The 19,364-nt window shown below is 38.6% G+C and overlaps 1 protein-coding gene across 3 annotated transcripts in view; it reads left to right on the top strand.

Annotated features, from left to right (window-relative positions):
* Window positions 1–5,228: 5,228 nt before the first annotated feature.
* Window positions 5,229–19,364, top strand: part of LOC117394937 (ALS2 C-terminal-like protein) — a 38,099-nt gene continuing 23,963 nt past the window's right edge. For all 3 annotated transcript variants that reach the window (XR_009320335.1, XM_059017791.1, XM_033993701.3), the window contains exons 1-9: window positions 5,229–5,545; window positions 12,715–12,778; window positions 15,282–15,437; window positions 16,044–16,143; window positions 16,548–16,740; window positions 16,935–17,000; window positions 17,396–17,558; window positions 17,840–17,968; window positions 18,918–19,043. Coding sequence is in view for 2 of the 3 variants with exons in the window: in XM_059017791.1 (XP_058873774.1) it covers window positions 15,303–15,437; window positions 16,044–16,143; window positions 16,548–16,740; window positions 16,935–17,000; window positions 17,396–17,558; window positions 17,840–17,968; window positions 18,918–19,043 (912 nt within the window). In the remaining variant the exon portion in view is untranslated. The remainder of the gene's footprint in view (window positions 5,546–12,714; window positions 12,779–15,281; window positions 15,438–16,043; window positions 16,144–16,547; window positions 16,741–16,934; window positions 17,001–17,395; window positions 17,559–17,839; window positions 17,969–18,917; window positions 19,044–19,364) is intronic.

The raw sequence follows: 19,364 nt of genomic DNA, 5'->3' as shown, positions 1-19,364 counted from the left end.
AGGAGAGAGAAAAACTACTGTGACATATGTTATATAAGACCAAACATGTTTGTAAAATCTAGGGTGGTGCCAGTGTAGCTGTTGCAAATGTAATTACTCTTGTGTTTTTAAACAACATTTTAATACACAACTAAGAAGTCGTACAATAGGGGGAAGCTTGTACTTGCGTATCTTGTTCTCCTTGTTGAAAAATAATAAGCAAAACATAGTAAATTAAGTTGGAACAGACCCAGCCACGTTCCGGTTGTTTGATGTGGAACAGGAACACATTTTTGGAACTGCTTATTGAGAAAACGGGAACATGTTCCAGAGCCATCCATTGGATGATACAATAATGCTTACCCTACACACAATGTATTTACACACTGTATTTTATTCTAACTTGCTTATGTATACAAGAAAAGTTTTGGTCAGATACTGCATTATATTATACAGCATATTAAGTTCATGATAATCAAATTAGTTTCCTGGAATTAATGTCATATTTAGGAAAAAGTTCATATTTTGTTTAAAGACACAAATGTAAATAATGGCTTTAAATGGCTATAAAAGAAGTACTCCCTTTCCTAATTTTGTTAATCAAAATGGATTCATTTTTAGCATAGTAGAAGAGATCAATTATTCGTGTTAAATTGAATATACGCTATGTTTCAGTTGCACATTGTATAAGTAGTTGCTATAGAAATGTACACATATGTTTTTTATGGATGAACAATAGATATAGGACCCCACCCTGATAGAAAGCACACGCTGTTCTGTTCCAGTTTATTAAGCAATAATTATGGGATGGTTCTGATGAGTAATATGGCCCAAGGCAAAGAAAAGCTCAAATTTAAGTATTCAATATGTAATAATAACAAACAGTGCTACAGTAACAAATTTATGTTAGTTTTTTCCCTGCACTGTACAAAAAAAAGAATATACAAAACTGTGAAATATTTTAAATCCCAATCAAACAGTGTCACGAGATAATATAATACCAATGTATATTTTGACAACAAAATTAATTTGATCAAAATTGGATATAAAATGGTGGGACTATGACTAGAAGTGGATAGGACAAGAGTAAATTTGGAATGATGAATGATAAAAACAACATATTTAATGTGTGCAGAACTAGAAATTGGCTTGGTTAAAAGATTAAAGTTTACTGTACTTTTGTCAGCTCACAAACAAAATACACACTTTGTGTTATTACTATATGCCACTGCCCAGGAAAATGTGTTACCCAGGTGGAATTTGCAGGGGTTGGACACATACAAACAGTGGTATGTCATATGTCACATGTACAGCACAGCATTTGTGGAGTTAGGGAAGAGATGTGAAAATATGATATGCCAAGTGAAATCTCTTTGTCCAAATCTGTATATCCTGCTCTGTATACAGGACACCACTTCTAATATACAGGGACGTCACAAAATCTCTTATTGACAACATAGCATAGAAACCTGTCTCTGAATAATAACTAGGACCTTAAAAAAAGGAAAGACCACAGCACTTATAAAATACCTACAGACAGAAGTTGAATCTAGTGTTTTCAGCACATGAATGAAGATTTAATGATTGCAATTGCAGATCATTTAATGAACTGTGATGGGCGTTCAGGGCCCGAGTGAATAATAAATTTGGCCAGAGGTCTCATTCGTGTGTGCTCGAGGGGAAAAACATGAACAGTTACATGCATCCCAGTGCCGCAGATAGGAAGTTGCTATGGGCCACTTCCCCCCAAAAGACAAGGCTGCCAAACCATGAATGGAAAAATAATAATAATGATTAACACACCCCACAGTGGCGCACTGCCACCTACCCCCAAAGTATTGAAAAATTAATAAAAATGAGCAGCTGAGACATGGCCTGTCCCCCAGAGCATGACTGCACTGGGGGAAAGAGCTCAGCCTCTCCAGCCTAACCACGCACCCTGCAGAACTAAATACAAACCGCTTAGCAATCAGGTAAGGAAAAACCTCCTACTCACATATTTTTATTTGTGATGTAGGGGGAAACCTCAGGGAATCCATGGCGCGTGACTGAGAGGCCGAAACAAAAGAATCAACATGGGAGAATAACACACAGAGCCTTTATGCGCTTGCTGGTGACGTGTTGGTTAGGGGCAGATTCTCCTTGCAGTTTACAAATCTCCTTGTACACTTGTTCCAGGACCCCCTTGTAAATGAGGCCTAGGTCTCAATGGGCAAACCTCCTGGTTAAATAAATAAAAGAAACAAGGTTAAAGAAACAAAGAAACAAATAAATAAATAAATACAAATAATTATCACAGTATTTGTATTTTATCTTGGAATAAATACTTTTAAGTCATGGATAAAACACAGAAACTGCTGGCAAGTGCCACGACCTGATAAAAATAACTGTCCTTGAATGCTGTCCCTGGAAATCCCCAGTATCATTCACATAGTAAGACTAGTCTGCTCTATTACAGTCAGGGAAAATGAATCAGGTTTGTATACTTTTGTAAAAAAATTTCACACATCATTGATATTGATATTTATTGTTTAGTAGGCTAGCAAGCTTTGTAGATGGGTAATATTCCCATTTTATTCTGTTACCCATCAAAAGTCTGCTTAAACAATAACCTGAAATAGTATCATATGTGGTCACTTTCATAATAATATTCCCAACATTCAACTAACCACAACAAATCTGTATATTTTTGGGCTCATTTTCTTGTAAGATTGGAATTGTATAATCTGCAAAAGAACTATCCCTAGGATTAAGTTTGAATTATGGTGCCTCAATCTTTTGGTTCTTTTTAAAAGCTGCTATAAGGATACAAACACTGATAAAAAAAACAAAAAGGCAAGTTTAAGATCTTGACACTTGTCGCTTGACTGAGTGTATCTCTCTATCTATAAATGTGGGATGAAAAGGGTCTATTTATTAGAGTGCATTAATGAAATGTGACCGTTCTAATCTTATAATATAAAGTGAGGTTTGGACCAGTTCATGTCTGAGAATAGTCCTAGATTAAAGTATGGATTTGTGACATGTTAATCAACTCAAAGGAAATTCAACTAACTCAATTTATTCTCATAAAGTGATTGTAGCTAACAAAATAATTCCACACATTTTCTATGTCATGCACATTCATTCACTATATAGGTCCCAAATGATTTATCCAACATTTTTTATAATAATATTTTTATGATAAAACATGATGTACATCTAGTACTACACATGGTTCAAGAAATCTCTGTTTTCAGGTTTTGCTTTCAAATAGTCTTGCATTTCTTTGTCATTTCATTTAGAGAGTGAATTAGTTTCTAACTTTTCAGGGCCTTATTTCCTGTTCGTAACCAGCTAGCTGATTTCCCTAATGACTGACATGCTTTGCAGCCAATGAGATACTTCGACTCCAAACATGCACCAGGATGTCACCTTTTAGTTTGACAGGTAGGATAGAGGTAAGACGTGCTGCCACAGGTTGAAGGAGCAAAGTAGTGTCATTCATTTCTCTTACTTTTTGATGGTGCTTTCAGTCTTTCTGAGTGGTTCTGGATTGTGTCAAATATTGTTATACTTTTTTGCACTTGCTTTGAGCTTCTCGGCAAAATTATAAGTGCTGGGACTGACAAGCCTTCCTCTGTCCATTCAAGCAATACCAGAGTGACCTTTCTGACAGCCCTGCCTACTCTCTGTCTATGAATGTTGAGTAGGGGCTGGAACAGTTGAAAGTTCACGCTGTCACAGGGTTTGAATGGACAGTGTAAGGTTGTTCACTCACAGCATTTAGGATTCTCTAGATAAGCTCAAAGCAAACTCAAACTCACATGAATGCAGAAAAAGTATTATATTGGAGTAATAGAATCTCATATAACTTAGAATGATTGCAAACACCTTAAAATAGTAAAGGAAATGTAAACCAGTGCATGCACATAATTGCATATGGTTAATATTTAAATTGTCACTTTTCCTGAGGTGCTCACCGATGCAGAAAAAATAAACTAGCATTTTAAAAGAAAAGATACAAAGGCCTGCCTTATTGCACCTTTGTTGAACTTACACATGGAAAGAATTTGGGAGTTCACATGAATAGAGATTTCCATATTGGAGGACCACTCAGAATGATTGCAGACACCTAGATGCCATGCCTGCACCGCCCGGGGATTGCCTGTCCCGCCCCGCCCAGGGATTGCCTGTCAACCCCGCCCGGGATTGCCTGTCCCGCCCCGCCCGGGATTGCCTGTCCCGCCCCGCCCGGGGATTGCCTGTCCCGCCCCGCCCGGGATTGCCTGTCCCGCCCCGCCCGGGGATTGCCTGTCCCGCCCCGCCTGGGGATTGCTTGTCCCGCCCCGCCCGGGGATTGCCTGTCCCGCCCCGCCCGGGGATTGCCTGTCAGCCCCACCCGGGATTGCCTGTCCCGCCCCGCCCGGGGATTGCCTGTCCCGCCCCGCCCGGGATTGCCTGTCCCACCCCGCCCGGGATTGCCTGTCCCGCCCTGCCCGGGGATTGCCTGTCAGCCCCGCCCGGGATTGCCTGTCCCGCCCCGCCCGGGGATTGCCTGTCTCGCCCCGCCCAGGGATTGCCTGTCAGCCCCGCCAGGGATTGCCTGTCTTGCCCCGCCCGGGATTGCCTGTCCCGCCCCGCCTGGGGATTGCCTGTCAGCCCCGCCCGGGATTGCCTGTCCCGCCCCGCCCGGGGATTGCCTGTCCCGCCCTGCCCGGGGATTGCCTGTCAGCCCCGCCCGGGATTGCCTGTCCTGCACCACCCGGGGTTGGTGGTTCGTTACCGCCCGTTGTTGCCTATGCTGCACCGCCCAGCGTTGCCTGTCCCGCACTAGATTTAAACCACCACAATGTTTGTTGGATTATTGTGCTTGTGTTCGATTGGTTTAATTTATTTTATAAAGAACAAACGCATTTGCGTCTCATCCCACAGTACTGAGCCTGTGCATTTCCTGGTCTGGTGACGTCACCCACCCAGCCATCTGTAACAGAGTGAAGGAGTGGGTGGAACTTTTTCTTCAGAATGTGCCCATTTCATAAATATAATTTCTGTATTTTTTCAGTGAATAAGGTTCTATCGCTCTCTGTGTCTTAACATGTGCACTGCTAATCACTCCTTTTCATTTGCCTTCTAGCTACTGCTGTTTTAAAAAATCCAGGTGTTGACATAACAAGCCAAGGAATTCCACAGTGACTGATAGGGCTAAATGAGCCACGTGTGACTGTCTGAATCACTTCAGGTGTTCACAAATTTAAACTAGGATTTAAAAGAAAAGTTGCAGAGGCCGCCGTATTGCACCTCAGCTGAACTCTTATATATGGAAAGAATTTAGAAGTTATTTAAAGTTGCAGTTCAGAAGTTACAGTGGGGAGTGCAATGCTGGCAAGAGCTATCGGTTTCCATGTGGATCTGGAATGTTTGCAAAGCACCTTGGGAAGGGCTGTCAGTTGGGTGCTTGACTCCCTTGTTTTCTATTCAGAAGCAGGTCACTTCATTCGGGGAAGGAGAGACTGAGTGATTACTTAAAGTAAACATGGAACACCCAAACACGGAAAAGGAAATATAAGATGAACAACAGCAGCCGGTAAGACAAAAACTTTATTTTACCATGTGGGAGTGGTAATGTACTGGTATTATTACTCACTTTTTTTAATGTTTTTTTTTTCCCCTTGCTGTCATTACTTCATACAACATTGACCACAAGTGCAATGCACAAATACTTTGGTTTCTCTATTAGTGAATGTAAATATTCTCTAAAAACAGTTTTGCTATTTATGTATGTCTCCTAATATAATTTAAATCAACTATGCATGTAGGTAGGGAAGTATGTATGTACGTATGTATGCATTTTTTTTTACAAAGAAACAATATGAACAAGTTGTTACCACAGTGGCTTAACCAAATTACATTTACCAAAAATAAAAAAAGAATCAATAGGCTTTTGAAAAATGCATATTAAAAATGATGTTTTACAACTTTTGAGGGCACTATTTTTTTCAAGAAAAGATTTGTTGTCACTGTGTTGGGTTACTGTGTTCAGAATTGCTCAAATAAATATTTCTTTAGGCATTCACTAACTGTAACCCGTTTTCTTACCAACAGTAAGGACCACCACCACTAAAAAAAAGTCTGACATGATGTAGACCTGTTTTCTTTTTTTTATTATTTCTTTTTTTTACTTAACCATGATTTACCCAGGACAATACGGACAAAATGAACATTCACTGGAGTTCTTCTCTGCTGCATATTTTCCAGCATAACTCAGTCTCTTTGCTGTGCTCAACTGTATCACAAGCAAGTTTAGTGACCTGTAACGGTCACAAGCAGGAGTGCTGACTTTTAAAGTGGGGGTAGTATATGTGACAAGGTCCCATTGACCTGTCATCCTCCTATCGTGGCAGTCAGTAGAATTTAAAGGAGAGCTTGTGTTTTGAAATTTTAGTTATGTTCCTACAGTATTTATTTTAATAGTTGTAAAATTCATGTTTTGGAAGGACTTAGCTCAAAACATTTAGATTAGTACATAAAGGTCTGCTGATTAAGCTCATTACTGTCGCACAACCGATTAGTCTTCCAAAAAACTTATATTAATGTGTATTTACCCATAAAATCGTTCACAATAGGAGTCTAATTCTATCCAGTTTTATGACTGAAGCATGAAAAAGATGAGATGACTACCAGGTCACACTACGGATCAGTGGCTGAGATGAGATTTTCCGACTTCTAGTCTTTTGCTTAACTTCTGCCTCTAGCTTCAAGTAATAGCAGTGTTATTTAACTCAACTTGAATGGGATATTTAACACACAGTGGCAGCTCATTGCCGAATGATGTACTGTATTTGTACTTTTTCAGAATTAGATATTTTCTTTAGTGCACGCAGTTGCTATTGAGCAACCAGATTGACTGCCAAGTAATTGGCTGGACCGTTGCTTTTTTCTGCGCACTTGGTGCATATTTACAGTATAAGAAAGAAACAGGAATTAAGCTTGTACTGTTGTGTATGCCAACTTCCACACTGCTAATGATAGTAGAAATAAGGTGTGTGTGTTAGAGTGGGAGCCAAGGAATTTCATTAGGTAATACATACAAGCCTCTGCACAGCATGTTGATTACAGCTCTGTGTGGTGTGTTGGCCCCGCACACCTTAGGAGCCAAATCAAGTAAGCTTTTCACAAGGTACCGGTTTATACAGTAAAAATAGCAATTGCACTTGTGTATACAGTAAGTGTAGCATGCTTTTAAGCTATATACAGTATATACTTGATATGTTTTGATTGTGACATGCTACACTGCAAATACATACTGTGTACTATAGCTACACATACTTATTTAAAACAAACACTGTATAGAAAACACTGATTGATAGTCATAAAATAAAAAAAATATTTTAATATGGAAGTAAACTTTTATTGAAATGGTTTACTTAGATTGTAACAATTGTAAGTCACCCTGGATAAGGGCGTCAGCTAATAAATAAATAAATAAATAAATAAATAAATAAATAAATAAATAAATAAATAATAATAATAATGAGGATATTTGAATAGAGGAACTTCAAAAGTACAAAACACCTGATCTGAAGAATGGACTTCTCTACACCCAGCTAACCTGTTGGAAGGGACAAGCTCTGTACTTACTGCTGTAACGTTCTGTGAGATAACTATGCTGTTTAAACAGGCCATTCTTTGTATTGTACAATTCACCTAGATTACATTCGGCACAAAAAAACAACAACATATTCTTCTAAGTGGATTTTATTGTATAACAGTTTGTTTTTAAGACAAGCGGCCATTGAATTTCCAGACTTAGCTGCAGTACCATGTCGGTGGCAGCCTGAGTTTCAGTTGTGGTTTACCTATTTTCAACAAAACCACACCGACTTCATTATACTACACATACAAACTGCTTTAAAATAAACGTAATACCCTTTAATCTTTCATAATCATAATTGAATTGTTATCCTATTAGGCGGGGTTTGGAAGATATGAGGATTCAGTGACGCACATTCAGGTTTGTCGAAATTTAACTCATTCTCTGCTCTCTGAGACAATGGCAAGAGCAGCTTTGCTGTGTGTTGGGGAAACATGCACTTTAAGAAATGATAGGTTAAAAGATTAACTGTTTAGTTTTAGATTGTTAGTATTTGGGTTTCATTTAGTTAGTTAGTTAGTTTAAAGACAATTTGGGTTTAATATTAATTACTGGAGCTGGAAGACAGATTGTAAGGGAACAGCTTTAAAGTGGACCAAATGGCAATTTAAAAGGGGACCATGTGCTTTGTCAGAGATATCACTTTGCGGGGCTAAAACCTTCAAAAGCTTAAACAATCGCCTTCCTACCTTTAAACTTTATTGTTCCTGAGTGGAACATCAAACAGGCTTTAATGTTACAATCTCTTAAGGTAGTAAAACGGAAGTGGACCCACGTGATTAATGATATTATGATAGGTTAAGGATTAAGGGGTGATGTGTTAAGGTTAAGTCTATATTAACCCCAACATTGTATTGTTGATTGTGTTATGACCTGTGCTTAGGGAAAATGGAATACCCAACCGGTCGACTGTATTTAATAAAACATATTTGTTGAAATCTACAGAATCACAATAATTATTTATACTCACGGATGCATGAAGAAGAAAAGACAACTAACTAACTTTTATTTTTAAAACAACAATGTGCCAGGTCAGTTATGTCGGTGCCACGCCCTTACCACCTTCTGCCCATAATATGCGGTTTTCAAGTAGCTGGCTTGTACACATAAAACATCGATCCTCCAATATAAGTCAGTCGTTTAGCTTAGAGTAACATTCTTTATTAAAATGTGCTATTCATTTAGTACAACTATATTGCCAATTTAACACTAGAACCGCCGCAGTTACACTCATACCTAAAACCGCCACCGGCAGTCATTATGACGGTTATATATTTTAACATATTTTCCCATAATTTCTTTGTAAATCAGATGTTCCCCCATCTTGCCTGTGATATTTGGAGCGTAAAAACTTTGGTTTGCGAAAAAAAAAATGGCGTTTTGATGTTATTGTTTGTTTTTCTTCAGGATATTGTCTGTGACACAGTTTTTGCAGCCTGCTTGTTACACGTGAGGGAAACCTGTTACAACACTAGCACTGACACGAGACTTGGGGGTGGTGTTGGAAGGGGACTGATTGCAAATGCTGGGCTATAAAACAGAACGGTTTTAACAGCTCAGAGACAACTTTTGACATGCAGCTGGAGTTTACGACACTGTAGAGCAATAGAGAATATTGCCGCTGAGATGTGTTTGTTTGACTGTTTTATACAAGTGTTTTCTGTTATTTTGTACATCTGGTCTTGCAGTAGCTGGTTTGTACACTATTATTCAGTATTCTTTTTTGTTTTGTTTATTTGTTTTTCAATATAATCACGCCTAAGACATGCTGTGCAGTCCTGCATTGTATTGGTCTATTCATTTTAACATATTTTTAAATAGAAAATAAGTATTTTTACAGCTGTTCCTAGATAAATCACGACTGAAAATGTCTCCTGTAGCTATTCAAAACAAGTGCGAAGCTCTCAAGTTCAGCAACGCTAAGCCAAACCCACTGTTTTTACTATGACAGTTAAAATGCCAGCTGCGGTAGTTCTACGTATAATGTATTATATCTCCAAGGTTTCTGCAACCCTGGTATATATATAGTGTTAGTAGGCTACATGTATTTAGGAAAGGTCATAAACGGATAACCGCATAACTTTCAGACACGCAGAGTAATTTCAATTTGAAAACCTCAAACTGTCAAAATGACTGCTGTGGCAGTTCTAGTGTTAAATTACGAAAGCTCAAAGTTGGCAAACACATTAAAAAAATGGCCGCCGGATAAATACAGAAGCTACATTTGGTGTGTAAAAAGGTGTTTTGTACACGTTTAAAAAGTATTTTTGTATGTTTTTATTTCAGATATGTTTAAGTTCTATATTGGCATTCCATGTCAGGCAGTCTGTGGAATTGGAGACTTCCTTCCACCTCCTACCAGTCTGACATGGAGCTGCAGCTCCATATGCTCTGCCCAGTGCGGGCCCTGGCGTACTATATTGACAGGACGAAAAGTTGGAGACAGTCCAAACAATGTTTTGTCTGCTCTGGGACGAAGTCCCATGGTCAAGCCCTGTCTAGGCAGAGGCTGTCCAAATGGATAGCAGACACATCCAGAAAGCGCACTGCCCATTCCTTCAGGGGCATGGCAACTTTGTGGGCTTTATTCCAGGATGCATATGTCAAGGCCATTTTCAATGCAGTGGTGTGGGCTACTCCCCATACTTTTAATAGGTTCTACAGACTTGGGTTATGGATCCTCGAAACCCTGGTTTTGGAAATAGTGTTAAGGGCGGCAATCTTACCCTTGCAACGGCTTGGGTATACTGACCCATTCGGTAACGGTTACATTTTGTACTTGAGAGGGAACTTGAAGATAACCTAATGTTGGGCTATGAGTGCTGCTGGACACCCTCCACCGGTGCTTCTTTCTCTGAAGTGGCAGTGCATATTGATCTGGGGGTACTCGGCGGAATACACAGCCTTATCTACCCTTGCTCCTACCCTTGATGTTTATTGGTTAATAATTTCATACCGTTACTAAATGTATTACTTAAATCTTTTCCTAGTGTACATTTTATTTTGTAAGTTGTAGGTATGGCCATAATATGTATTATAACATGCTGAGGTGCGCTCAGTCAATCCAGATGGAATAATTACACCGGTATAGTCCTGGCTGTTGGGTACTGACACCTTCTTTTTGCAAAGACTTGTAAAACTGGATAAAATGCTTCCCTAGTTGGAAGGTTGACTACCATTTATTTAGAGCATTAGATTCTGAAGATAAATATAGTTGTCTTTCTGTCCCTACATGTGTCCATTTCAGTCACAATTTTGCATATATGTCTGGAAAAAAACACATATTAAAGTGTGATGCAACTTGGTATTAACTTGATTTAGTTATTGAGAGTATTAGAGTCTGGAGATATATGGAGGTGTCTGTCTGTAAAACTGTCTGTCACACTTACAGTTTTACATGTACCTTAAACACAGGAAGTTATTTCACACATACTGGAATTCAGTTATTTTAATACACTTTAGCAAACTACTGACACCTTACCTAATGACATCTACTGTAGGTCTTGAATACCACTTATTCAATTTTAATTAAAAACTTATTTGCCATTTCTTATTCTATGCTATTCTGTACATATTGTTGCGATACGTCATAATTTAGAATTTACAGCTGTGGTTGGGAATGCCATATTTGTAATTTTAGTTTTTAAATCAATTCTGTTTAGGTAGGTAGGTATTGTAGAAATACTGTTACTGCACTGTCAATACCTGGCTTAGCTCTCCCATCTAGAAGTTGGTGCCTCAAAGTAGAAACACATCCAAAAACGAGGTCATATATCAGCTGTACAGTACTAAAATGGCATCTAACATGAGTAAATAAGATACTAAAAATAGACATTAGATCAAACCACATGGCAACAAGACGACAGTACAAGGATTAAACTCCTATAATAATAGATGTCTAATTCTTTTGATACAGTAAAATTGGCATATTTTCTTTCAGAATAGAAAGCTTTAAAATGATGCATTTTTAAAACCACTGCTGCATTTTCCCTACATAATTTGTAACTTAACTGTAAACCATGACTCAGGCATTTCCGTAGAGCATCTAGACAGCTCTCTCTGAATACAGAATGATTTTGGTTGTTTGTCAATGTTAAGTCTGCATGAAAAACACATTCAACTTTAAAGAGACTGGCATCAGCTGCAAAAGATACAGTATTTTGCAGTCATTCATGAATGCTAAGCCAGAATCTAATCGCTTATCTCAGTCCTCCAGGCTGACTTCTGCTTGGGTGGTTGTGTAATGTGTTGGAATTTCTAATTTCTACATGGTGGGAAGTTAAAAGTGGGAGGATCTTGTGATCTGGATGATCGCCTAAATCTTTTACTGTGTGAAAGAAATCATTTTATCCATTGTTTATGTTGTGTAACTTTTTGTCACAATAGTATTTTGAGTAAGATTCACTCAAGGTCTTAAACCCATTAAAATTAGAGGAAACTTTTTATAATTCCAACCCACCCCCCACCCCCCCCCATTATAAACTAGGATTAAAAGACCATGGGTAGTACAGTATGGTTTGCTATCGACAGCATGTTTTGCATGTTTCAAAGATCTCATCATCCAAAAAAATTTGCCAATGTAAAAAAGAGTGTGGCTGACTTAAAGCAAGACATTTGCACCAACAGGCCAACAAATGTGCAAATGGCCTCAATAATTCACAAAGCATAGCTTTGAGGAACATGCAGGAGATTGCCTGGTGTGGTGTACACACTGGTAAACGCAGGCACTACCTTGAGGCACAAGCCGATTGCACAGGCATCCTGGTAAAGTCACTGAGATCCCATGATTGTTTGCTGAATAGTTGCACAACACTTTCACACAGCTCTCACAGCACTTACATTTTCATACATTGTAGATTCACTAATTTTGCTTACATTCTCCTTTTTTCCCCCCAGTCACTGTAATTGTGTTCACAGTTTCGCTTCTATATCTTGAACTGCTTATCACCACTGGGCTATTAAAGGCTATAACTTGGGAACCACTTTTATAATTCTAGTGTCACATGCTAGTACGCACTGAACCGGTCCAGAGACAACCAGGTGACAACAAAGAAAATCCAAACAGCTTGGCTCTTAATTTCAACTTCTCTGTGTTTCCACAGGTACTTTTAGATTCTGTGCCGCTCACCCCGACCCCCAGATGATAACCCAAGGACCACAAACCAGGCAAGTAAAACTCAAGTTTCTTTATTACACCATTATTTACACCCACATCTTATAGTTGGATAGACAGCTACTGAGAAAATGACACATGGAAATCTCTACAAGTCAACTCTTATATAAGGGTAGTATGCTAGTATGTCTGAGATATTTATATACAGTATATATATACAGTGCCATGAAAAAGTATTTGCCCCGTCTGATTTTCTGCATTTTTGCATATTTTTGCCACTGAATGTTATCAGATCTTCAACCAAAACCTAATATTAGATAAAGGGACCCTGAGTGAATAAATAACACAACCATTTGATATATATTTCATTTATTTATTAAAGAAAGTTATTCAACACCCAATGCCCCCATGTGAAAAAGTAATCGCCCCCTTAGACTCAATAACTGGTTACGCCACCTTTAGCAGCAATAACTGCAACCAAACACTTCCTGTAGTTATTGATTAGTCTCTCACAGCGCCGTGGAGGAATTTTGGCCCACTCCTCCATGCAGAACTGCTTCAACTCAGTGACATTTGTGGGTTTTCGAGCATGAACTGCTCGTTTCAGGTCCTGCCACAACATCTCAATGGGGTTTAGGTCTGGACTTTGACTAGGCCATTCCAAAACTTTAAATTTCTTGTTTTTCAACCATTCTGATGTAGACTTGCTTGTGTGTTTCGGGTCATTGTCTTGCTGCATGACCCAGCTGCGCTTCAGCTTCAGCTCACGGACGGATGGCCTGACATTCTCCTGTAGAATTCTCTGATACAGAGCAGAATTCATTGTTCCTTCAATGATGGCAAGGCGTCCAGGTCCTGATGCAGCAAAGCATCCCGAAATCATGACACTACCACCACCATGCTTGACCGTTGGTGTGAGGTTCTTACTGTGGAATGCAGTGTTTGGTTTTCGCCAGACATAACGGGGCCCATGTCGGCCAAAAAGTTCCACTTTTGATTCATCTGTCCATTGAACATTGTTCCAGAACTCTTGAGGATCATCCAGGTGCTTTTTGGCAAACTTGAGACGAGCATTCATGTTCTTCTTAGTGAGCAATGGTTTCCGCCTTGCTACTCTGCCATGAATCCCATTTTTGCCCAGTGTCTTTCTGATGGTGGAGTCATGAACACTGACCTTAGCCGAGGCAAGAGAGGCCTGTAGATCCCTGGATGTTGTTCTAGGGTTCTTTGTGACTTCCTGGACAATTTTACTCTTGGAGAGATTTTGGCAGGACGGCCACTCCTGGGAAGATTCACAACTGTCCCAAACTTTCTCCATTTGGACAATATGGCTCTGACTGTGGTTTGGTGGAGCCCCAGAGCCTTAGAAATGTCTTTATAACCCTTTCCAGACTGATAGGCATCAACAACTTTTTTCCAGAGGTCTTCAGGAATTTCTTTTGTTCGTGGCATGATGTGCCTCTAGAATTTGTGTGCTGACAAGTTCACTCTGATGGCAAGGGCCAAAGTTAGTCAGATTTATATTGGACAGGGCTGGTCCAAATCAGGCCTTGTTGTTAACCAAAGTACTCAAACAGCTGACCCTAATTATCCCTTTAATTTGGTTGAGTTAACTAGGGGGAGTCGGCAGTAACTTTTTCACACCTGAAGATTGCATGTTTGATTACCTTGCACACCAAACAAATGAAAGAAGCACCAAACTTTGGTGTAATTTTTTCTCTCAGACTCCCTCTATATACTACTACAACCCACAAAAAAATCTGACCAATATATATATATATTTATATGTATGTATATAAAAAACAAACGACTAGTTAGCAGCACAGTAATCAATTAGGATCCCAAGCCAGGACAGTCCCAAATGTTAACTCACGCTCCTCTGTGAAACCCAGAGATCATCCATGGTTGAAACAGACCCACTTCTCATCAGCCACTGGTCACCCCAAGACTCGCAGGCACCATTAGAACCGAGGGGCAGGTATACCGCTCATTGAATTTGCCCTCTTGTACAATCGTCTCAAAGTCCTTTCGGGTACCCCACAAAACCCTCAAACTTCTGGAAAGCCAAGTACTTTGGCTTCCCATGTTTCTCTGCCTGGTGTACCAAAGTAGCAGTTTATATAGGGTAGGTAAGGCTGTTAATAGCTGGATGAATTTCAGCTGTGGATGGTCTGTAAGTTAGTGGCCAATTTATCTATGTAAGTAAGTCCCTGTGCTGTAATACAAACAAAATAAAAAATGCCACTCCAAACAGTGTGCTGTTTCTCCCTCATAAACCAAAAGAGGTAAAAACTATAAAAACAAAATCAATCATACAAGTGAAATAGAATAATAAGTGCAATAAACAATTAGTGACAATAATTAGTACAAAAAAATGTTTCCCCATAACTACATTTGGTCACTTGTGACACTAATATAGGGAAACCTTGTATAAATACACTTAAAAACTGATCACAGAAGTGATAACCTATCAGCATATCCTATCGGGATGGATATCAAGTTGTTGTGTTTACCTAACATGTCTGAAGTATGTTTTTTTTTTGTTTTTTTTTTAAGATTCCTTCCTCCTAAAATCAGATGAAAATTGCTGGTAATCTCAGCTTCCTGCTGCCAGGCCTCATGTCGCATCCTGGCAATTCCAGCCAGCGCTCCACAACTTTCTCCCCTCCGTTCTCTTCCTCTTCACCTGCCCCAGCGGGATCCACGTTCAAAGTACCGTTAACATTATATAACTCTTAACTGCATGGCGAGAATTTTAAACCAGTCTCACTGACAGATGTAAATGTTGCTGAATTACTTAAAAAGGAATTTAAGTAATGCTGTATTACATTGTATTACATGATAATTTAAGTAATTCTGTATTACATTGTATTACATGATAATTGGCCTGGATTTTGCACTCCCCCATTCAGGTTATGTTTAACGTGCTCATTCATTTGACTTAAATATGCTAGTCTAACGGACATGTAATATGAAAATAAAAGTGTAATATGAAACAAGCCATGCCTTAACATTGCGGCACAGTGGAATAAGGGCACACTTTGTCCAAAACTATCAAATAAGATCATAAGAAAATGGACGGTAATGAAATGTTGCAGTAATGAATGATGCAGTATGTTTCTTATATTAGAAACATACTGCATCATTATTGCAAAAGTATTCAGTATTACTCAAATTAGTAGAATTTGTTTATAGGCGAAGCTTAAATACATGTTAATATAGTGTTTTGATAAAGAATCGTTAGCTACATTTTCATTAAATTACATGTTGTTTGCTATTATGAGAAAAGCCTCAAATATCTGGATTTTGTTGTTAAAGGAAAAAACTGCTGCCCGATCCCTGGTGGAGACTGACAAGGCGTTCCTGGACTACTTGGCTGATATAAACAAAAATGTCCTCCAGCATCTCCTGCATCACAGTAAGCACATATATACAGAATACTTGTATGATCTGTCCTCTAGTACTCTTGCTGGGGACTATCATTGGCATTGAGAATGCAAAGTTTCCCTGGATGGAGTTGGGCCATGAGTTATGAAGACATAGAACGTAACAAGATCTAATAGAGCAGAACACCATGGTCAGATTTTCAATGATTTTTTTATTAAAGTTATGCTGCAGCTGCACTTTAACTGTACTATTAAACTGTTTATTTTATGGTAATTGTATCATTGAACTGCACTGAAGTGCATTTAAAAATCAGTATACTGTAGCTTTAATTCAAGATCTTGATAAATCTAGCCTGTTCTAAATGATCCAATCTTTCATTCAGTCCTTTGCATGCATTGGGATAAAGTGATTTCATCTTTATTTTATTTTTAAAAGATACAGTTGATCAGAAATGGCACAACCAGATGACGCAGCTCCTGAATTTGAATGAGAAATTCCACGCTCTTTGGGACCAGACAGGGAAGATGTGTAAAACATTAAAGCAGTTGATACAACAAGACAAGCCTGTCATTCTCCAGGATATTTATATAATCAGCAACAAAACAGGAATCCAGGAAGTCTACATACAGTAAGTATGGAAAATATATTGACTATTAATCCCAAACTCCGCCCCCCACAAAATGTAGATGGGTTACCACCACATTTCCACATGATAATTCTGAGTGGCACTTATTGCAATTGTGTTAAAAACTGGTACGTTGCTTACACCGTGTGTTATTGAGTCAAAAGTAACAGATTTTTTTTCCTTTTCTTACTTTTTAGATACTTCTCGTCTTTTACAAACTTTGTGGTGATCGGAGGGTTTGACTATCTCGCCAAAAAGACATGGTATGGAGTTAAATTAATTATAATTTAAGTTCTCGGTTTTTTAATTAGCTTGCAGTCTCTAACAGGACTAACTGTGTAATTATGAGCAATCCTTACATAAATTTACAGTGTAGAACAAATTGTATTATGTATGAATATTACATCTACTGTTGTCATTTCTATTTTGTTTTTTGAACCTCTGTGAGGATGTGTGTTGCCCTTCCTCTTAATGTAAGAAACTACTGTTGAAATACTGGCAATGGATCAAAACATGTTACGATGATAATAACCCTCTGAATTACTACCATTGTGTATTAGTTCATACCATTGTGAAACCATTAATATATCCACATATGAAACTGTTACAACCGTACGTTGCGATTTCTCAAATCAGTCTTATTGTTTTAAATCTGCAGCAGTTATTTTAAGAAGAATAAAGTGAACCTAAACACATTTCTTACCAACTCACAAAAAGCAGAAAACTCAGTCAGTTTGTACCGGATCCTCCACGAGCGAATCAGAGAGCAGGCGAACCAATACACCCTCATCCTCACACGATTGTACGAGGCAACACATAAGGTACTGTTCTTTTACATTGTTTTTTGCAGAAGCTTTTTTTGTGCTAAACTATTGACTATGGAAATAAAGCAACAACAATGTGTAACTCAAAGGATGGAACAAACCCCCAAAATTCTGCAGGGTCCATAACACCAGTTGTTAGCATTTTGATATCTGATAAGTGTAAAGTATGTCTAGACAAGCCAAGGGAAGGGTAGGAATATGTTGTGGTTTAATAGTCAGTTAACAAACTGAAATACATTTGATAAAAAATGTATTAAAGAACCTTTGCCTCGTTTCAGACCGCAGGCAGTGATGGAATCAGCGATGCTCTCAAGGGATTTGTCGACCTTCAGAAGTATATCAGCCAGGTTCTGGATGTGGCCTCCCTCACTAAGGCCCTGTGGAAATCACTGGAACGCAAAGTAACGGTATGCCTGTCTAAAATCTGACGAACAACACTACTCAAGACTTCTGTTTTTAGAAGGTTGTAACATAAGGCTATTTATATTTAATTTATTTTCAGACTGTGGATTTTCTATGTGCCTGGTAAGTGTAGAACTTAGAGATGGGGGGATTCAACAACATCCTTGTTATTTCCCTATTCTATGGTGACATATTATTATTATTATTATTATTATTATTATTATTATTATTATTATTATTATTATTATTTATTTCTTAGCAGACGCGCTTATCCAGGGCGACTTACAATTGCTACAAGATATCACATTATTTTTTTCATACAATTACCCATTTATACAGTTGGGTTTTTACTGGAGCAATCTAGGTAAAGTACCTTGCTCAAGGGTACAGCAGCAGTGTCAATGTAATTCAATTAAAAAGGGCCACTAGAAATGTAACACTTTTGCTACTGCAGTAGTGTGTTTGGAGTTATGATTAAATAATGCCAAAAAACAGGGAAAAAATGCAGGGCCAAATTAAATCCACAAAAAAAAAACATGATTTGCTCACAAACCATCCTTTTAGTCTGTTTCTAATTCAAAATGCAGTACAGTAGGAAAGTGATTAATTTCTTAAATATTCACATTACCCTGCATGTGCATCAATATTTGTATACAGACACCTGGATTCTGGACTTAGATTAGAGCAGGGGTTCCCAAACCGGGGTCTGGAGACCCCTGGGGGTCCACAAGATACACATACAAAAATGTTCTCTCACAAATGACGCTAACAAAGAATTGTTGCCTTAGACTGGGTGGGGCATACTAAGTCTGGGAACTCTTGGGCAACAGGCTATATGAAGTGTTTTTCACCCTGCATGTAAGCTAGCAAAATGAAATGTTTTGCTATCTGTGGTACTCATCCTGACACTGTAATAAAATGAATACCGATCGCTCTATGTTCTTTTCATCTCAGGATGTTTTGCGCACCCCTGAGCGCAGGGTAAGAGAAGAAAGCAGAAACATTCCCATCTCAGTCTCTCCAGGAAGATCCGGCCATGACAGAATACTGCTCTTCGATGATGTTTTCGTATTGCTTCGGGTCAGTTCCAGCACATTTGTATCACATTTGATCAAGTTTTGATCAGCTCTTTTTTAAGGCTCATTCTGAACTACAGTTGATTTCCTCAAGTCCTGTCTCCTCTTGTATCCCCTATTTCCTGTACAATCAATAGAAGTGTCTTCCCTTGCAGAAGTTTACAGCAGGAAAACAGTAAAAGCACAGCCAGTAAGGCATTGTGACTGCACTTAAATAACTGAAAAACAAGGTTTTACTGTCTTCAAAGACAATGTTATATTTAAAAAGTTACTACTGATTCTTGGTACCTAGTCACTTTACATGTTATAGTTCAGACTCCCTCCC

This window comes from Acipenser ruthenus, chromosome 3 (genome assembly GCF_902713425.1).
Source record: "Acipenser ruthenus chromosome 3, fAciRut3.2 maternal haplotype, whole genome shotgun sequence".
NCBI lineage: Eukaryota > Metazoa > Chordata > Actinopteri > Acipenseriformes > Acipenseridae > Acipenser > Acipenser ruthenus.
The sequence above is the reverse complement of the archived record's forward strand: the minus strand, read 5'-3'. Positions and strand labels throughout refer to the sequence as shown.